Source organism: Chenopodium album, chromosome 17 (genome assembly GCF_948465745.1).
Source record: "Chenopodium album chromosome 17, dcCheAlbu1.1, whole genome shotgun sequence".
NCBI classification, from domain to species: Eukaryota; Viridiplantae; Streptophyta; class Magnoliopsida; order Caryophyllales; family Amaranthaceae; genus Chenopodium; species Chenopodium album.
In genome coordinates this window covers 50,563,037-50,584,555 of record NC_137850.1, presented here as the reverse complement: position 1 = coordinate 50,584,555, position 21,519 = coordinate 50,563,037, and the positions used below count along the sequence as shown (strand labels likewise).

Here is a 21,519-nt window from a genome sequence, read left to right as displayed (position 1 = left end):
GGATGTGCCTAGGTACATCCGCCTGAAATTTCCGGATGTACCATGGAACATCCGGATTTTTTAGGCGGATCCCAACTTCCGCTTGAAATTTCCGGATGTTCCATGGTACATCCGGAAATTTTAGGCGGATGTCCTACTTACCGAAAATAAAAAAAAAAAAATACTTACAGAATGATCCGACGCATTCTCCGGCGTACGTATGTTCCACTCGCCGTCCATGACCCAAGACCCGTCGGAAAATTTAACGATTTTTGAAAATAGAAATTTTAGGTGGTCGTGGGGACCGATTTGGTTGCAAGGTCGTGGGGACCGATTTTGGGAAGCTCGGGACAACAATGTCGTGAAGTAAGGGTACCGTTTCATGTATGGTGTCCAAATGGGGAACAAGTTCATTTTTATAACCCATATTGCATAAAGGGCATAGTGGTAATTTCAAGAAAAAAAGGGAGCGTTACCTGGTAAAATGGGAGCGACAAATAGCAGTTGAGTTACAATTTCCATCTCACCTATCTTTCATCATCCAAAAATAACATCCATTCCAAAAATCCATATTATAGCAATGAATACCCACCAAAAATTAGAGCGTCGAGAATTGGGGAAAACTGGCCTCAATCTCAGTTGTGTGGGTTTCGGCGCTTCTCCTCTTGGCAAAGTCTTTGGTGATGTTTCTGAAGAAGAATCCATTGCTACTGTTATTCAAGCTTTTAACTTGGGTATCAATTTCTTTGACACTTCTCCGTAAGTTCATCTTCCTATTAATTTCATTTCTTTTTGATGACCCTTTTTGTTTTTCTCCCCAATTTTATATTGCTATCTTCAAGCTTATTTATTTGGAATTGTTGGGATTTTAATTGGTGATATTTATTTGGGGCATCAATTTTTTTCATAATCCTTTATATTTGTCTCAAAAAAATTAAAATTTTAATCATGGGTTCAAATGATTTTGAAAGAATTAATCAGTATTTGATTTATTGTAATCCAATTGATAGTTTAGGTATCTATTCTATACAATAACTTTATTGACTTATCTAATGCACATTGAGTTGTCCTATATTGGAGACGTGGAGTTATTATTGCTAACCTATGACACGTCTGATTGGTTTTAGGATGGAACCTAACTGATAACAATGTGCCTCATTACGGCCAGGCCCATTTTTCGAAGTCGATATCATATATAGTATACAGATGAATCCTTTTTTTTGGGATTTGTCAATTGATCTCACCTAATTATGTTTAGGTACTATGGTGCCACATTGTCGGAGAAGGTGCTTGGTAAGTGTTTGAAAGCACTTGGTGCACCTAGAGATCAGTACGTTGTTGCAACTAAGTGCGGTCGTTATGCTGACGGCTTTGATTTTAGTGCTGAAAGAGTAACTAAGAGCATTGATGAAAGCTTAGAGAGGTTGCAGCTTGATTATGTTGATATATTACAATGTCATGATATTGAATTCGGTTCTCTTGATCAGGTTCGAATTCAGGGTCACTCTTTCTGATAAATATTATAGTTATGATAAAATCTATCCTAATCTGTGACAAATATTATCATAACTATATCTATCACTTTCATCTGTCTACCTGGTTTACGAGTGCTATCTGCATTCACTTGTTCATTTGTGGTCATTTGTTTTTTGTTATGCAGATTGTCAATGAGACGATTCCTGCCCTTCAGAAAATTAAAGAATCTGGGAAGACTAGGTTCATTGGTATAACTGGACTTCCATTGGAAGTATATACGTATGTTCTTGACCGAGTTCCACCAGGGACAATTGATGTTGTTCTGTCATATTGCCACTATTGTGTAAATGACTCGACCTTAGAAGAATTGCTACCGTAGTACCGTATTTGAAGAGCAAAGGTGTTGGTGTGATCAATGCTTCTCCACTTTCAATGGGGCTTCATACCGAAAATGGTCCTCCAGAGTGGCATCCAGCTTCAACTGAGATTAAAGTAAATCTATTTCATCAGTGAGACAAGATATTATGCCCTTACAATATTTCTTGGACTCACCGTTTTCATTCAAATATTTCCATCATTCCTATTTTCTTTGTGATTTATTGTTTGTAGGCTGCATGTAAAGCTGCTGCTGAATATTGTAAGAAGAATGGAAAGAATATCTCAAAGTTAGCTTTGCAGTACAGCTTGTCAAACAAAGACATTTCTACTACCCTTGTTGGCATGAACTCTGTTAGGCAGGTCAGTGTTCCTATTTGCCTTTTCACCCTATCTATATTCAAGTAGAGAAGCTTATTGTTTCTTATTGTTCCCGAACTGCTCGAATCAAGACTATAGGTTGCGAAGTTCTTTAGAAAACGGTTGTCTTGCATAGTCACCAACCTTATGAAGTATATCAAAATACAGAACAAGTTTATTCATCAACTATCATCTAGGAGATGGATGTTTCAAGTAATTTTCCAAGGTAGTCTCAGAGAAGAATGCCATATAACAACAGTAGTCGCTTTTTGAGTAGCTTGAGTATGGAGTCTGTTGCAAAAACACTATATCCTCAGAATTTCATATTATCCTCTGTTAGCTGTCCTGAAATATACATACACTATGTTTTTTAGTCAGTTTTGAAAAATATCTCACTGAATGACATACTCTTGGATTCTTAACATTACATGAAAATGCCGGTGGACTGTAATCTTGTTTTCTTGGTTGACATTTCAGGTAGAGGAAAATGTTGCTGCCGCTTTAGAACTCGAAGCTGAAGGAAAGGATGAGAAAACTTTTGCAGAAATAGAGACATCCTGAAGCCTATAAAGAATCAAACTTGGCCCAGTGGTATACAACAAACTTGAGATTGTTTGCACTTATAAGGCAGTAGATGTGTTTTCTTGTGAAATTTCATTTTTATCGCCACCAAATAATGAAGGCATTGTGTAAATCTTTGGAGAAATTGTTTCATGTAAAAGTTCATGTTTGGACTCAGAAAAATGTATGAAATTTTTTTGGTGTAGTAAAACCCCAACAATTCCAAGAGGTTATTTATGACCTTTACAGGAGCAATAAACTTTTACTTTACTTTAGCTTCTATATGCAACAGTTTTGATCTTCCACTAAATTTTGACAATAATTAGTCAATTACCACAATTTGAAAGTTTCATGATAAACCTGGAAAAACAAACTCATATTCGATTAGAAATACAGAATTACCCAACCCAAGTTTGAATTGTCCGAAATTATCACCTGGTATATGATTTGAATTTCACCTAGATGCCAAAAGAGTCTCACAGGTCTTTGGGACCATATTAGATCCATTATCATACATAATATAAAGCTTGGACCCTGCCCACCATGAAAGGCTGTAAGGAGTTCAAGATCCAAACTCGCTTTTGTCCCTTTTTTTTGTCAAAGGACAATCTGCTTTCGTGATTATTGTCCTTGAAGCCGAAGACACAAACCTTAAACTTGGTGATTAGGGTTTGAATTTTGCATGATATCATCACTGGTATACTGTGAGCATAATGTTTTCATTCATTCACAAAAACATTCAAGAGGGGTAAGGTAGGTATTTTATTTTCCTGTTTAATTAAACGATATCTTCTAAGGTTTTAAAAAGCGCGTATAGACTCCATCGCACACTTTCTACTGGCTAAACCTTTCTTTAATCTTTATGTCGTTAAGGTTGTCGAAAAGTTTCTTGGCATTATGGAACGATAATAAGAGGTCTGAATCTACCTCTCTATTTGAGCTGGAATATATGTACACTTAACACTTTCCTGTTGGTAAAGCATGCTGTAAACTTTTACATCAAGAATATATCCTCTTGGTCTGACAATTGAGAAAAGAAAAAAAAAAAAGTAACATCAAATGAATTACAGCTCGAATTATGTAAACATAGTCAACCAGCATCATTGCAAAAACGTCAAAAATCTCTTTCTTTTTCCTTGCTTTACAGTTTACAGGTTACAATCTTCTCCCCCACAAAACTAAAAGGGAAAAAAAAAGTAGCAGAATCAAATTTCATGGCATCTCATATTCTCTTCCCTTTTATGACATGAAAATAAATATCAACTGTACACTGGATCAATTGTTAAAAAAAAAATAAAAAAAAAAAAGCAATTGAATGAATCATGAAAAAGTTTACAGGATTTGAATATGCGGCGACATCTTGCAAGTGTATAGAAGTATGTTGCGCACGCATGAATGGTGAGTGCTTGGTGAACCAGCAAGAGCTCTTTCTATGATACAGTGAATTGTTTTACCGGGCAACTGCATGTAAGGGAAGCCACGGGACCTCATTATCGTCTGTGTAGCCCTGGATAAGAAAATCACCACAGTTCTTTTTGCATCCGTGGTTGTAAGGATTACGGAACTTGCCATCCGGACCGCGAAGATATGAGTAGCGAGAGGCATTTGCCAATTCGTTTGTAGTGATATTCCGAGCTATCTGCATTAAGAAGGAAAGATGTTTGTGATATATTGAGGAAAGATTACTAATTGGATCAACATTTTTGCAATCGACAGATTTTTTTTTCTTTTTCTTAACATTACAAATTGCTTAAGCAGCTATGACTGCTTCAAGAAGTAAGACTTCTGCATCACCATACCTGGCTTGTTTGTGCAACGGCCAGAGTTGTTGCAGAGACGAATATTAAGAAATTTATCACCAAGAAGACCGTAACTCCGTAATAATGAGTTATCACATAGTGCGTCCATGTTTCACTAGTTGGAATTGCGGGTACAGCAGTCCAAATTCCTGTAACATAAATATACATCTGTGATCCAAGAATGATGTAGCATCATAATGTAGTACAGCAGAAGTTCAAAGCTCATTGTAACTGAAACTCACATACTTAAAACAGCTATCACTCCGCTAATAGACGATGTTGCTGTTCCAAGACACAGAAAAACAAAGAAATCCCATTTGTTCCTCTGCAACACAGACAGACCATAGAGAATCAAAATGCGGAAGATTAAGCAAAAAAAAGAATCCTAGTTCTGTCATACATATGCACTTGTTATATATTTTTAAGCACTGATAGCCAAAACCTTAAAAAAAAAGTACTAGTACTTGAAATGATGACTAAAGCATGTAAGCATCATCCTCCCTTTGGAAACAATACTATTAATTTTCTATCCAAGTTCCCCACAATCAGACTAAGCCATGTATTCCAATAACACCAATTTATAGTATAAAAAAAGAAAATTTAGCACTTTATCAACAACTATCTATTCGTTTATTGCAAATTTGCAGTGAATTTGCACACATAATTTTTTATGCCGTAGCAAGCATGAATTACACTGAGCCAACCCGCAAGTAAACCATATTATTTTAAGTCTTAAAGTGGTGTAAAAATAAACCAGCACATTGGAGTATGATAAAACTTCTATCATAAACAACAATAAGATATACTCTCAGAGGCGAAATGACAGTAGTGAGGAACACCTTTCAGCTAATATCAGGATTCTCCAGCATGAACTAAATTGTTACCCTTTCTCTCTTGCCCATGTGTTCACTCATTTAATCAATTATGAATCATGACATTAAGCTTAAGTTATCTTCTGACTTATTCCAAATCTTGAATAGATATATTCCACCAATCCACCCACCATTAATGCATCAAAAATAACACCTATGGCATGACATCCCATGGCAACTTTTCCATCTCAGATCTAATAAGCTTAATTTGGAGAGCATAGATTGGTCCACTACATAAGTTAAAAATGGAAAATTTGCACTATTCTGCAACATCCAGGGATTAAAATTAGCCTAACAGTAATTGTTCAATGATTTTTGAACCCAATCATTAAAAGATAATAAACATAACATTAATGTTGTCATACCCACAATTGGTAATAGTTTTTTTTTTTTTTATAAGAGCACGTGATAATGGAGACCTAAACAAAGGCGGTCAGGTCAATTGACTCACAAATGATCAAATTAAAATAAGAGAAGCCAGCATCTGTACGACTGTACTTACCTTCCCCACGCAATTGGAAATCCAAGGGCAATGATGATCAAATTGTTCAATACAGTGTTTACATATAGGGCAGTGCTTTGAACGGGGTGGTCTAATAATCTGTTAAATTAAATGAGATGCTAAACATATCAATAGCAACTTAACAAGTTAGCAAACAAATCAAAACCTAAAGAAGCAAACTCCAATGAAATTTACCTTGCATGTTGGACAAAGCTGAGACCAATTTCCGGTCCAAACAGAGGAGTCTATCAGATCAAGATTCAATAAAGGATCCTGAACATTCCCAGAAAAAAAGGAAAAATAAATTCAGTCTTCATGCTCCCTCCATGTTCATATTCAAACAACTATTTCAGATTTTTTTCAAGGAATTTAACCCTCATACCCCCTGACTGCTTTGTTCAACCCTCTCAGAGTGAGTGGAAGGTGTAAATATTGTGGTGTACAGGGGATAAAACATAAAGTGGGTAGTTTAAAAAATTAAAGGGAGTCTTTTGAATCAAAATATCTATAAATTTTACAGAAAAATGATTATACTTCGTATAATAATTGCATGACAAACAACTATTGTACCTGTGCTTTACTAAGATCACCAGAATTATCAGATCTTTTGACGTATCCTGGATCTTTACTGCAATATATCAGATATACAATTAACGAATTGAACATAACAAGAAAGCCAACATGAAAATGTACTATATCTGACTTATAAAACAGATATTGTAACCACATATCAAATCTATCCCTGTATGTACAGCAAAAAGCCCAGAGAGTGAGAGTGGGGTTCCATATGTAAGACAATGATTCTCATTTTAACTATGTTCACTCCATTTCCTAATATCAATGATAAAATACTAGTAGAATAAAACTATGGATCAAGAAGATACCTGCTACAACGATAAAACATTATCAATGCAATAATACATAGAGTTACAGCGGTCCATCCCCAGAGTGCAACAGCAGCAGTAACCTTTGCAAGACTTGGAGCTAGATTGAGTTATGATAAATCAGTTATGATAAGCAATAGATCATCTTAAACTCAACCGATGCAAGTGGGAAAAATGGATCTCACTCACCTAAGAGAACTGAATTAATGAAAAGGATCATGCAACAGAAGATGGTGCAAAACAAGAACGGAGCATAGCCAGCTCCAACAATCTTCCAAGTAAAAAATGTGCTTTTTAGACTCTTATTATGAGCCCACTGAAGTTTAGACTGAAACGAACAACATAAATGTCACCAAATCAACAAAACAGTAATCTTTATATTCTACAAAACTGAAGTCATCTTTTCCCAAGTGGAGAGTTTCTCAAAGCATGACGCAATTGTATTCACCATTCCCTTTCCCCCAAACACAAGATATAAACAAGAAAAAAAAAAAAAAGGGGAGGAGATGCTATGATGGGAGTCATCATTTGTTAGATTTTGTTGTCAGGAGATGGGAAAATAAAAAACACGACATTCTTAGCCCTCTCAGTATGGTTTGAATTTTGATAAATGCTATGCCCACATGAACTAGAAATTTAGAACATAAATTATTTGCTAGAAAACTATTACAGAGGATAAAAAGAAAGAGAGCAGAGAAAAACAATCATGAAAACTGATTAAGCTCTAAAAAAAAAAGGGCCACAGTCTCATTTATATTGCTGTTATCACGTACAAGCAAAAGGGCGACATGCCGATGACCTTTATCATATGCTAGCTCGATAGGGGTAAATCCAGCTTTATCTTTCACCAACAATTCTTCTTTTGTGCCAGCATGCACGAGTATGCTGCATGCCTCAACATGTCCCCTTAAAACAGCCCAATGCAAAGGAGTGCAACCTAACAACACAAAGAAAGTCATCAAATTAGACAATCTAAGTCCACGATAACGCATAAAAGCAGGCGAAGATGCGAATAAGATCAATATCACCATAAACATAAAAGCTTATTAACATGTTGGGGAGCAGGAAAGAAATGGAGAGGATGAAGCACTTTTGGAAATAAAATGTCTCTCAAACTACACACTTTTTCTTATAAAGTGTACCACTGCGTCTACAACAATGCTACATACGAACTACCACTATCACATACGTGTGAATCTATTATTGTACCACTATCCCTGTGTAACTACCAGTCTACCACTATCCCTGTGAATGTGCTTTGTTAGAGTTATAAAGTACTTTACGGTGATATACGTGTGTTGGTGTATGCGTAGTTACACATTCACATATGTATTAACCTATATGATATATGTTAACTGGCACATGTTTCTTTTTCTAGAAGTAGGTTAGTAATTAAATCACATAATGCACAAACATACCACTAGGAATCCGATATTGCTAATACTCCCGATAGTAAGATTAGTCTAATGTGTAGCATCAGTGAGCGACCTTAAACCAAGAAATGAAATAACAACTGAAAAGGTTATGATTGACATACCTTCTTTATCTTGCCTCCCTTGGTTGGCATCTCTGAACAGAAGTAATCTGATTGTATCTGCAAATCCCTTGTAAGCAGCCCTGGTCAAAGGAAGTTATCAGCCCTGGTTAAAAGACTGTTAAAACACTTTTTTTTTATTCATCAAAGGGGACAATAATTTTTTTACAATCATAAACAAATATTAGATCATGGCAACAAAGAAAAATCTAGAGCAAGCGAGCTCAAATCAAATGCCAAGTCAAGCTCCCTTAATGTGGCAAAATAAGATTAAGGATATAATTAGGCTTGCCGAGAGTTAAACTAAAGCTTGGCAATAGATATAAGCCACAGATCCCACTTGGCTCAGCAGACAACAGCTTAAGTGAAATAGAATTTTGCAAAAGGACACCTTAGGAAGCCTTCAAGCTAATGAACCATGCATTATTTAATCTAACCCAAAAAAAAACCAGGGGGGCAACTGATGCGCAGATCTTCCTATATGACAAAATCAAGAAAGAAAACTTAAGGTGTATCTAGGTCTAATAAAACTCCCCCACACTCTCTCTCCCTCCCCTTTTTCTTGGGTCGTCTGTGCCTATGCAAAAGCACATCTTACTATTGCCAACTCCAATTCAGCAAGAATCACAAGGTTGTAGCTTTGTTGTCTAACTATACAGGAAGTTGAACAATAATCACAGGAGGACAATACAAGAGCTAGGATTATGTTCATATTCTGAACAAAGACCAGTGACGCCATCAGCCCTTAGCCAAACCACACCTTATATGTCAAATAATTGCAGGTTTGCAGAGGATTCGATCATAATATACACTGCTGATGATGCTTTATAGAGTAAATAAAGAAGAAATAATATGGAAAGCCACTATACATTGTTATATTGTATCAATCATGCCAAGTAAACTCCCACATATATGCCTCAAGGCTCAAACTCACCAATGCAGTGGGCTCCTTCCATCATTATCTGGTGCATCAAAATCAGCATTATATTTTGCAATAATGTGATTCAAGAAGGCTGTTTGTCCATATTGAGCAGCAACATGAACTGCCTGTGAAATGTAGAATTGTCAAAAGCTTCAAAATTAAGGCTTCACCAGAAATAGGAAAGCTGCTTTTTACGTTTAAGATGTTTTACTGCAGAAATCACCACGACTATGAAGAAATATATGGAGCACTCACAATCAAGAAAAAACGTATGAGAGCCAAGAAGAAATATCAATAATACATGCCATTCTACAACAACTCGTTACTACATAAGTTTATGCTTGAATAATTTTTCAACCGCAGAACACGAACATCTGATATTAGGCCTAAACACTCTCCTTAGAAACATGTAAGCACCTTCAACTTAAACCCCCTCTCTTTTTTCTTTTTTTTCAAAAAGTACCAATTTCAATTTAAACAAGGGAAAATATTATTCATATTTATAGGAATAGGAGTCCTAATTTATAGACACTGCTTCACTAAGGAAACACCAAGGAAATCTCTTAAAGCCGGAAAATGGAAATAGTCAAACAACATTCTGCAAAGTATACTATGACATGCATAACACCCTAACTGCAAGCACCTAGCCTTGCAAATTTAGATGTTTTGTAACGAAGAACTGCCTAGTTCTGGAAGCAGCTCAGCTTATACCCAAAAGATTGACACAAATCGACATTCATATAAATGTTACTCGCAAACAAATGGTGAACTAACATGTAAAACAATTCAGCAAAGCAATTACCCTATACCCATTAGCATCCGAAGCCTCAACGCGTGCCCCATTTTGCAACAACAGGTCCGCGACCACAATAGAGCCTCTAACAGCAGCCCAATGCAATGCTGTCTGTTGACTGAGGTCGGTGGCATTTACATCTCCACCATGCTTTAATCACATCAAAAAAAACAGAAGTAAGCTCAACAAATAGCACCCTATTTGCAAAAGACATTCAATAAAACAAGCTCATTTCCCATTTATAACCCCCAATTTCAATAACCTCATTATATTACCCTGATACAAATCAAGAGAATATCATATATAAAATACAGAAAATCACAAATATTCACAATATAGTGGTATAATGAATGAAATTTAAGTATAATTTAACAAAGTTCTAATATAAACATCATAATAAGAGCGGCAAATTTAAAATTTCAGGTTTAATCTTTAATAAAAATACCTCAATAATATACTGAACGATATAGGGAAAATTGTTAAGAGCAGCCCATTGCAAAGCGTAGTAACCATTAGCGTCGGGAAGAGAAAGAGAAGCGCCATCTTCTTCGACGAATTTACGAAGTTTAATCAAATCGCCATGAACTGAAGCAGTAAAAACATCAGTGATAACAATCACTTGTTGTTGATTGATGTGATTTGATGAGATTGAATCTGAAACAACTTCGATTTCTGATGAAGATGATACCATTTCGACTTTAGAATCACATTGAAATTAGGGTTGATTTCATCGGGAAAATGGAAATTAGGGATTTGGGATTTTTCTGGGGTTTTGAATTGGGGTTCGGTTAAAATTAGTTGGAAGATTCGAAATTGGGGATTGTCGGTGGATTAAAGAAATGGCGCAGCCAACTGATGGAGTTGGTGATACTGTACCTGTACGTTTAGTGAAGTAATGGATCATAGATTAATAAGATGATTAATTAAAAAAAAAAGCAGTGTCTACATCAGCACATTTCATAGGTTTGACCAACTCAACTTCATAAGTTAGCGCTTGAGAGTATATGGGGAGGCCCTTACTCCCAAGCATTTTGTAGTTAGTAGGAGTTGAATTTGTAACCTCAAAGTCACAAGATGAGTTTTCTACTAATTCCACCAAGCAGCTTGGTTTTTAATTCAAGATTGAATGGTTGAATGGGGGTGATATATGAAAGGCAAGTCAATGAAAATTTTGTTCGGTTCAACTTATATTTGTTCGCATCATATATTTTGTTTGCATTTATTTTTGGCTTTATACCGTAAAGGAGTGTGAAAATCTACAAATGGACATTTAACAAATTAATGACTTTATTGTACAAAATATTACATCTTGTGAGTTGATCTTAATCTAAAATAGTTACTACAAACCTGTTTTAATGTGAATACATGTATTTTCTTTTATTTCTCCCGTTATCACTTGGAGGTGTACCTTCTCTGATTCTTTTTACAAGTACATTACAAGTTTACAACAAAAAGAGTGTTAAAAAAACAATTATTGTTAAGGTTTTATTTTACATTTTAAGATCTATTCATAAATCAACCATAAATAATGTGAGCAAGTACTCCGTATAAAAACTAATCATACCTTACTATATAGTATGCGTCACATTGCTAGTAATATTAACTTATGAACTTTCTCTTAAACATGTACTTTAAAGTAAATTTCCAACTTCATTTTACAAATGAATAATTCATATTATGTGATGTTCTAATTTACTTACCTTATTCTGTTTACAAACGAAATTGATCTCTTAAATGAGTCATATATTCGCCCATTCACTTTTTTCAATCTACTTTTTCACTTGCATAAAATCTTGTGCAGAGAGATGTAAGGTAATTACTTAGAGACTTAGTCACTTAGAAGTTGGAAAGTTGAGAGTATATTTTATTTTTTAATACATCTAATTAGTTTTTTATTTTTATTATTTTACTGAGTGAAAAACTCAATTAGACCCTTTAATTGAGAATTTGAGATGCCTAAAGTAAAGTATCATTTCGAATGATAAGGGAGAGGGAAGACACAAAATTATTGGCCAGAGTATAGTTTCACGATGATACCCCTACTTTGCCGTGTATTCCAGTATCGTATACGCCTCTATGCAACAATGGTGAATGGAGTAAAAATCGCGAGTGTTCGATTCCACCTCAGTATCACATATGATTAATTGATTAGTTATTAATCTATCCATCTATCATCCCCACCCCCCTCCCACCCAAAAAAAAAAAAACACACACACACATGGTTTGGGCTTGGGCTACTTGGTCAAGTTTGCAACCATGGGCCATTCATCTTTTCATATGTATAAATATTGGGCGGAGAACAATGGGCTTCTTTTATTAGAATAATACTCCGTTAAAAGGGAGATCAAATAGGCTTAACTGATTATTCCTAGAATTCTTTCTTTCAAAAAAAAACTGATTATTCCTAGAAGACAGCAGTGAGGAACAAAAATACTGTCAGTAGCATCGTTACGACTGTCAAGAATTAATGTTTTAAATTGTTTATTGATTTTATTTTTGGCAATTGTTTATGTTGGAATAGATTAGCCTCAAACCAAAAAGCATTACAGTACATAGATGTGATTAATTAATAATTACTGTTTATTTTAAAAGACTAAATTCACTAGGTTCTTGCCTATTAATATCGTGCAAATTTTAAAAGACTCGTTGCTTTGTCCTTTAGTTTAGTTATTGAGTAATACCAAGTACAAAGTACTTTATTTATTTCCCTCACCCGAAAAAAAAAAAAACACACATTTTTTCGATCAGCTAGGGATTACTTGGTCATTCAGAGGTTATTCAGTCGATCAAGAGATACTCAGTCAGTCAGGGTTATCAAATTAGTGTTTGGTGTGTATTAGGCTATTAGCCAAATCGTGCTGAATTGCTATAGTATAAGTGTCTAACAAATTGGTGATATTTGCTTATAAAGATATACGAGTAATATAATTAACTGATATAGAGTATTTAGTTTTGTTACCCTCTTACTCCTTAATTGGAAAGAAGATTATGGTATCAACAAAAAATGCACTTTTTTCAGACGAGGCTTTAGAGACAAATACCTAAAATTTTATGGTGTAAAAACTATTATTTGTATTCCGTATGATGTTATTTTTTTTCTTTTTGAAACACCGTGTGATGTTACTTAAGGTATTTTATTTGTCGAACATTGTTGTTCACACTTGTTTTCTTAAATTGTCTCAATGTCTTAAAATCATGTAACAATAATATAAGTTCATCTCACAATAAATTTTTAACTTTTCTTCCCTCGTTTGCACTAAATAATCAATTACCCGGTCATAATATTAACACTGGACGAGGGAGAGCTTACGTACCACCTAAAACAGCATAGTTAGGACCTGCTCTCTTCAGCTTAATTTCAGTTTAGTTTAATTTAGTTCAATTCTTAATTTCCTTCTCTTATAAACAATTCAGCTCACTTCAATTCAGTTCAGCTCAGCTTTGTATATCATAACAGGCCCTTAGATTCTAGCTAGATGACCCAACAAGTACAGTGGCTCTAGTCGACTAGTAAAACCTTGAAATGGAATGACCAAGAAAAGATGAATTTTCCCCAATCATGATTATTCAAGAGGCGTTGATCGACAACATAGATTTGATAAATGATAATTACAAAAATAAAATAAAAAAAACAGTCTACCGTACATAAAAAAATGAGATCATATTGACTCCACATCATAAGCCTGTGAATTCTGATGATGTTATTGACCGTTTTTGAATAATACTCCTGACTTCCTGACCTTTTCTGGACCCCACTTCTTAATACTACAATGATGAGTTTTGTTTTTGAGTTTAATCTTTTCCAAATGCTGACAAATTTATGCAAGTACTTCGTATTTTTGTACTAAAAATCTACTTATAGTCTATCTAATTCCAGTACTTAATTTTGACCTGAGTTAAGCTCATAATATTGCTGTTAAGAAAATGTCCTTTTCAAGTTTTAAGTTACGTTATATTTTAAATTCAAAAATTACAATTTTCTTAACTAATTCAAAACATTTTAAAAATTAATTAGCATAGTGTATTACAAATCCATCAAGATTATTTCCATCAATGGTTACATAAATGGATAAAATTAGAATGTTATTTTGAGATATTTTCAAATCAAGAAAAAACTTTATATCTATTTTATATTTAGTGAAATACAATATTGTATTTAAACAAGTCAAATTTAACGACTTATTACGAATAAATATGTATGGCTGTATGAAATAACATGGATTTTTGTTGGTATTGAGAGAGTTGTAAGTACAATAATGAATTTCAATATTTAGTTTTGATAAGCACACTAAGATATAGCTAACTAAGTTGGTCGACATCTACAAAATTCATAATTTTGAAAATATTTTAATACTTACGGACATTTGATATAACTTTTTTAGTCTTTTACGTATTTTTTAGCTCCTAATAGTAAAATATTTTTAAGTTAGTTAATTGTAATTGTTCACCAATATCAAGGATTGTACATTGAGCATTTGAGCCTCATTATACTTGAATCATCACATGACCTCCACTAATTTTTGTTGTATAACCAATGCCGCATGCAAATTTTTCATTTTTTTTTCCTAACACTATTACGCTATGCTATATCTTACTCCGTAGAAACAATGAGTGAAGTTTATATCATGTACATGGTATAACCGAAACACTCCTCTCGATCACCAAGTCGCTATCGAGTTAATGTATACCATAGAGGCTATTCTTGTAAAATCACAAAATAGGTTCCCAAAGTTCAAAACTTAATATTCCATGACAAAAAAATTGAAAAAAAGAAGTTAAGTTTTTTGAGTTTATCACTGGAAATTCGCGCAGAAAGAGCAACCAAACCCAAAATCCAAAGAATAAATTTTCTCCACTTTTCTTTCTCTTTCTCTCTCTAACTTTCTAATTTTTTATTTTCTTTCTTTTATTCATTTTAATAAAATTTTATTATTTCTCATTCTTTCTTCTTCTATAGTATAGCCACCTTTCTATCTGTTAAATACAAATTTCCACTTTAATTCTTCTTCATCAAAAAAATTTATATTCTCTCTTCTCTTTCACACTTCTCTACTTTCTCTCTCTTCATTTTTGCTGTTTCTCTCTCTAAAAAACAGGGGAACTCTGTTCTGCTGTTTTTGAAGCTCTTTAACAATGGCGGACATTAGTCATCCTCCCATGGAACAACTTCAAGACCTTGAATATTGCATAGACTCTAATCCTCCTTGGGGTACTGTATTACTCACTTTTAATTCAATTTTAGTCATTTAATTTTTGTAATTATTACTTAATTACTTTATTAATTGTGTACATAATCCTTATTTGCTCATTATTAATGTCCCACCACCATTGAAATCTTCTAAAAGGTTCATTCTTTTTTGATTTTTTTTCATGGGTTTTTCGAAAAATGAAAAGGGTTCATTTTAATTTTAATTTTCATTTTTTTCAATTTATTTATTTACTTTTTGAGTTTTATTGTAATTTGAATTTGGTTATATTTTTGTTTTTTATAGTTAATTATTTGTTTATCTTAATATCTGCCACATTTATTATGAAAGTTAAAGTGTTTGTTTCAGGTGGTCCAAATATTGTGGAAATGGAATGAAATTTAATTGTATTTATCAGGTTTTTGAAAGTTCAAGTTAATTTTGGTATTAATAAGTGTTTTTAGTCAAAATGTCATAGTCTTGCTCTCAGTTACCTGTTTGTTTCTATTAATATTAGGGGGTGTCACTTTTCTAAGAACCACATTTGTTAATTATCAAGTACAAAGTAGTTTGAATTTTTGCAACATTTATTCTCTATTTGTTTTATGTTAATTTGTTTGTTAGTAAAAAAAGAATTTTCCTAATTTTGCGGTGTTTAGGTAATTTTATATAGTTTTCTGATCGAATTTATAAACAATCTATGACTTATTATAATAGGTTAATAATGTTAATTTTTTATTATAGTGTGAGGATATATGATTTATTATTGGCAATGTGCTTCCTTACTATGACATTATATTGTATTGCTCTTTAAATTACTACGGTAGGTTGTTTAGATTATGAGAGAAATCGCATTGAAGTTTGAAACTTTGAATGATTGTTGTGTGATTGAGTGAATTAGTTTTGTTCACTGAGATTAAGGAGTTTGTTTTGTCATGAGAAAGGGATGAAAATGGATTAAACAATGTTGTTCATTGATTTGGCTGATATGGTAAGTGAAGTTCAAGATCAAGTTCACTGACATTTAGGGGATTCTAAAAATTAGAAGCATCACTAATATGGAAAGAAATTGTAAATTTTATTGTCAAAGAAATTCGATCAGAGTGTTAATCTAATTAAAAGTCGAGTCCTCAAAACAATAAATTTTTCATATGAAGTAGAGTGTGAGAGCTGGATGATGTGGTTATGGTCATGATTGGGAACAATTATAGTAAAACAGCTTCTATTTCGGTTGATCAGTATATTGACCACTACACCCTGTAGAAATAAATACTTCAAGGATGGTAGTTTAATGATTATATAAATCTACATACAAAAGAAAAATCTTTCTTCGTTTTTTGTTTCGTTTATATTATATGTATGCCTGTATGGTAGATCTTTCTATCTGATTATAACTGTAAGTAGTCTTGCAGTCGAAACCATACTTCTAGCGTTCCAGAACTACATTTTGATGCTTGGTACAAGTGTGATGATTCCTACATTGATAGTCCCTGCAATGGGTGGATCTGATGTAAGCCCTTTTTACCAAGTCCCTAGTTTTCTCTTATATTGATTTATAAGTTAGGTCATCTTTGGGTAAAATAACAACTGAAAGCTATAACCCTAAGATGTTTTCTGTAGAATCAATGCACTGGTCTACTAAAAATTATTCGTATTGGTTCTTTTTCATTTTTCCTTACGTTGTAACATGAAAGGAGTATCTTCAATGGGGTTAAGAGAAATGAAAACCATGCTTTTATGTTCAGAACAAAGGTAGGGAAAGATAACACAACAATCTCCTAGAGAAATAATAATAGTATGTAGGAATTTTTTCATTATTTAAGAATATCAAGATTAGTGTCATTCAAGATCTTAGACCATGCTGAATTTCTATTTGTCTCTTGAACTATTTGATTGCGGTAATTATAAGTCTACTATGCCTTCTGCACATTGTGATACCTTTGTTAACATGACCAGGGTGACAAGGCACGGGTCATACAAACTCTCCTATTTGTGGCAGGAATTAATACCCTCTTACAAGCATTGTTTGGGACCAGGCTACCTGCTGTAGTTGGAGGATCCTTTGCTTACCTTGCTCCTGTAGCATACATAATAAATGACTCATCACTGCAGCGCATTCCGGATAATCATGATGTAAGTTCATCCTTCACTTTGTTTGGCCATTCCTAGCTTTGTCCTTCTCTTTGGTTTAGCAAGGTTTCTAAGTGGAATAGAATCGGTGCACTTATGCATTTGTTATTTGCATTGATTTTCAATAGTTAAGAAGATCGGAAGTATGAGTGAAGCGGAGTGCAAATTGATCATGAAAATTTAAGCCTAGTGATTACGCAAAAAAAAAAAAAAAAAAAAAAAATCTAATTTTCTGTCAACCCCCCCCCCCCCCCCTCTCTCTCTCTCTCTCTCTCTCTTCTCAACAAGTATTCTTCCTAACAATGATCATCTGTAATTGAATGTCCACTGCATGATGTTGAGCATTTTAGTTGTTAAAGGTTCTGTCAAATTGCCACATTTTACCCTTTTTATCCTTTTTACAGAGATTTATTCAAACTATGAGGGCTATTCAAGGAGCTCTTATTGTTTCCTCTAGTATACAGATTATTCTAGGTTACAGCCAACTTTGGGGACTCTTTTCAAGGTATGTATTGGCTCTTCTGAGTCTCCTGACTCTCTTAGTGTCTAAGCGGTGTACTTCTCTTATTAGTTAGCATTTTTTGTGCTGATATGTACATTTACATGTTTTTACAGATTTTTCAGTCCTCTTGGCATGGCACCAGTTGTTGGATTGGTCGGCTTAGGGTTGTTTCATCGAGGATTTCCTGCGGTAGGTACCAATGGACTGAGGAGATGATTTACACGTAGCTTATGGTTATTCAAGACCCTGATTAATTATTTTTGACCATTTTTTTTTTGACGTGAATGGACCTGAAATCTGATGCATTGAACTTCCCTAAAAATGATCTCTTACTTTATACATAGTATGTTACTAAAACTCAGGCTCTCATGTCCAACATGACTCATGAGTACCAAATATCATATTAGCTCATGTAAAATCTTTCTTATAATTGGTCCAAATTTAAGTGTCAAGCATCCATACCTATGTAGGATTGTCCGAATAGCATACATTTTCTTTTCTTTCACTGGATATTACAGCTAACTATTTCAAGCTCCTTTTTCATTTCAGCTAGGGAACTGTGTAGAAATTGGGCTACCAATGCTATTGCTCGTGATTGGATTGTCTCAAGTGAGTAACCTGTTAAATGAACTTGTACTGGTTTTCGCTAAGAATTCTTAATAATTGGTATTCTGGTTTTGTTCATTGTAGTATCTGAAGCATATCAGACCTTTTAAAGATGTCCCAATATTCGAGAGATTTCCTGTCATTATTTGTGTCTCAATTGTATGGCTTTATGCTGTTATCCTGACAGCAGCTGGGGCTTACAGACATAAGCCAGGACATACGCAGAACAGTTGTCGTACAGATAGGGCAAATCTTATATCAACTGCCCCATGGTAATTATCCCTAACAAAGCTCATAGCAGTTATGTGCATCTTGAGGTGAAATTTTTTGGCTTAACTAAATGTTACCACTCTGTATGATTAAACTTCATGCAGGTTCAAATTCCCATATCCTTTGCAATGGGGCCCTCCTACTTTTGCAGCTGGCCATTCCATAGCTATGATGGCATCTGTTTTAGTTTCGATGATTGAGGTAACCGACCTTGTATCATTGGACCCTCTTTCCCATTCTTTCCTTGCCATAGTTAGCTAAATTTGCATCCATTCTTTGAAAATGTGTCTTAAGAACTAAAAAATCCTTGAACAGTTTAATTTGATTTTCATGTATGTACCTTTATTTTAGGCTAATCAGTGATACAATTCTTTTTTTCCTTGTTTGGTATTTGTATTTTTTGCAGTCAACTGCTGCTTATAAGGCAGCATCTAGACTTGCAATTGCTACCCCTCCTCCAGCTTATGTTTTGAGTCGGGGCATAGGATGGCAGGTAAGTTACTATTTGATCTATCATTGTGAACTTTTTATCGTCTTTGAGAATCATGCTTGTGGCTTTATAAGATATAAACTCGTGTTTGTTGTAGCCAAATTGCCTAAAGCAAGGTGAATGCCAGTTATGTGGATTACTTGATCTATGTCAATATATGAAATAATACTAGGTGCTAGGTCAGGAGTCAGGACTCCCGCGTGTACACCTGCTTGTGGTCTCTCTTACATGACAATATTTGTTCTTTTATCTTCTCATAGGGGATTGGAGTTTTGCTGGATGGTCTCTTTGGAACTGGCACTGGCTCTTCTGTCTCTGTGTAAGTAGTACCAATGTACCTTGATGGTCTAGTCACCTTGACTTGTTTTATTCTCCCTCATGCTAAAGCAACCTATTCTGCATCATTTCAGGGAAAATGTCGGATTGCTAGGTCTCACACGAGTAGGAAGTCGGAGAGTTGTTCAAATCTCAGCTGGTTTTATGATATTTTTCTCTACTTTAGGTTGGTTGCTGTATTTTGTTAATTGCTAGTAATAACCTGTAACTATTAGTTTTACATACTATCGCCAACCCTGCTCCACTTTCCATAATATAATTACTTTTATTTGTGGCAGGAAAATTTGGAGCTGTTTTCGCATCCATACCATTCCCTATATTTTCTGCGTTATACTGTGTTCTCTTTGGCCTTGTGGGTATGTTCCTCAATTTCATCTGTAAGTTTTTCATGCCCTCAAATTATGTGAATCTACTAAACTAACTGAACTCTTTTCGTATGCAGCTTCGGTTGGATTATCGTTTCTACAATTTACAAATATGAACTCTATGAGGAATCTTATTATTATTGGGCTCTCTCTTTTTCTCGGGATATCTATACCTCAATTTTTCGATGATTATCGTTTAGATCATGGTCTTGTTCGGACTAATGCAGGATGGGTGAGTTCACTTATACAGCATTGTTTAAAAAAGTCTGTACTTTACATCACCCTACGTAATTTTAAATACTGTTTCAAAAGTTAGAACTATAGTTTCACAATAACATTTTGTTTATTAAATTCCTTTCAATTTCTGAAGTTGGAGTCTGTTTTTTTGGCAGTTCAATGCATTTGTGACAACCATTTTCATATCATCACCGACAGTGAGCTTGATCATATCAGTGTTCCTGGACAACACTCTAGAAGTAGAAAGATCGAAGAAAGATAGAGGAATGCCGTGGTGGGTGAAGTTTAGAAGTTTTAGGGGAGATAACAGGAACGAAGAATTTTACACATTGCCGTTCAATCTCAACAGATTCTTTCCTCCTACGTAGTAATTGCCCTTGGAAGTCGGAAATGAGACCAGCAGACACTTTTTTATCGGCTCTGGTAATTCTAACCCGTGCTGATTTCAGACTGTCGATGGAAATTCAGCAACTGGATATAATATGATCGTAAGAACGCTAAACCTTCTAACTTATCCGGTGTAAGTTTTGGTGGACTGTGTGCAGTAAGGTCCACGAGGAGTTAGGATAGTATATCATTCTTCTCAATGCCTTATCAGATGTAAATGGCATGCAATAAAATGAGCATGTTTAGCTTTGCCTCAACTTTTTGCAATTGTGCAGTGTCATATCTATATAAAAATGTCTAATTTCTGGATTATTAGAAAGATGCAGTACTTATACTGAAAAGAATGCATGGTTATATGCATGATTTATGTAACTATTCATTTTGGGTAACCTAGTTCAATTTAGAGAATTCAATTGATTTAGTTCTTTTCCATGGATTAATTTATAGGTTTTTCTGGGTTTGTTGAAAGGCTGAATTGGTGATAATATTATCCTAGGAATTGTCGATTCCTATTCCCTACCTCATTTGGATCCTAAATACTTTCTTCGTCTCAGAATAATTGACACATTGAACTTTTTTCTTTTTCATTATTCATATAACTTTGACTATGTATAGACATAAAGTTTTTTTTTTTTTTTTTTTCACTATTCATATAACTTTGACTATGTATAGACATAAAGTTTCATAATACAACTTTTTGTATAATTTTTATTAATACAATAGTTAGTTATTTTAAGACAGTGGGAGTAATTAACAACAAATTTTGTTTAGCCATTCAAAAGGAAGGGGAAATCAACTGAGACCCCGTAGAAAGGCCATTTTTGACATACTTTTAAGGTTTAAGCTCCTCAAACGACTGAAATTAATTGATAGATTTAAAATATTCATATGGTGAATTTTTATTTATTATTTACTTTTTCTTAATTTAAGAAGCTTTAATTTGGCTAATATGA

General features: G+C 34.2%; 2 protein-coding genes and 1 pseudogene across 5 annotated transcripts; 2 read left to right on the top strand and 1 right to left on the bottom strand.

The window, feature by feature from the left end:
- Positions 1–494: 494 nt before the first annotated feature.
- Positions 495–2,984, top strand: LOC145588455 (L-galactose dehydrogenase-like; annotated as a pseudogene). Its single transcript, XR_014101598.1, has 5 exons — positions 495–738; positions 1,238–1,466; positions 1,640–1,947; positions 2,065–2,193; positions 2,668–2,984. The product of XR_014101598.1 is annotated as an L-galactose dehydrogenase-like (transcript).
- Positions 2,985–3,854: 870 nt separating this feature from the next.
- LOC145588454 (putative protein S-acyltransferase 23) lies at positions 3,855–10,918 on the bottom strand. Of its 3 annotated transcripts, none has more exons than XM_081645101.1 (13): positions 10,503–10,918; positions 10,067–10,207; positions 9,277–9,389; positions 8,346–8,425; positions 7,582–7,745; positions 6,998–7,136; positions 6,809–6,908; positions 6,495–6,552; positions 6,120–6,197; positions 5,925–6,023; positions 4,797–4,875; positions 4,551–4,699; positions 3,855–4,390 (listed from the first exon to the last, which is right to left on the bottom strand). In XM_081645101.1, exons 1-13 carry the CDS (start codon positions 10,746–10,748, stop codon positions 4,202–4,204), a joined length of 1,635 nt encoding a protein of 544 aa, XP_081501227.1. In that variant the 5' UTR covers positions 10,749–10,918; the 3' UTR covers positions 3,855–4,201. The 3 variants fall into 3 exon arrangements, 1 of the variants encoding a protein (XP_081501227.1); XR_014101596.1 differs by having other exon boundaries at positions 4,253–4,390; positions 4,551–4,718; positions 4,793–4,875; XR_014101597.1 differs by having other exon boundaries at positions 4,253–4,390; positions 4,793–4,875.
- A 3,988-nt stretch (positions 10,919–14,906) lies between these two features.
- LOC145590137 (nucleobase-ascorbate transporter 1) lies at positions 14,907–20,885 on the top strand. The gene is made up of 14 exons (XM_081646882.1): positions 14,907–15,266; positions 16,656–16,753; positions 17,200–17,376; positions 17,778–17,878; positions 17,989–18,064; positions 18,425–18,484; positions 18,566–18,753; positions 18,856–18,952; positions 19,158–19,244; positions 19,502–19,560; positions 19,652–19,743; positions 19,856–19,933; positions 20,020–20,174; positions 20,335–20,885. Exons 1-14 carry the CDS (start codon positions 15,191–15,193, stop codon positions 20,545–20,547), a joined length of 1,557 nt encoding a protein of 518 aa, XP_081503008.1. The 5' UTR covers positions 14,907–15,190; the 3' UTR covers positions 20,548–20,885.
- Positions 20,886–21,519: the final 634 nt, after the last annotated feature.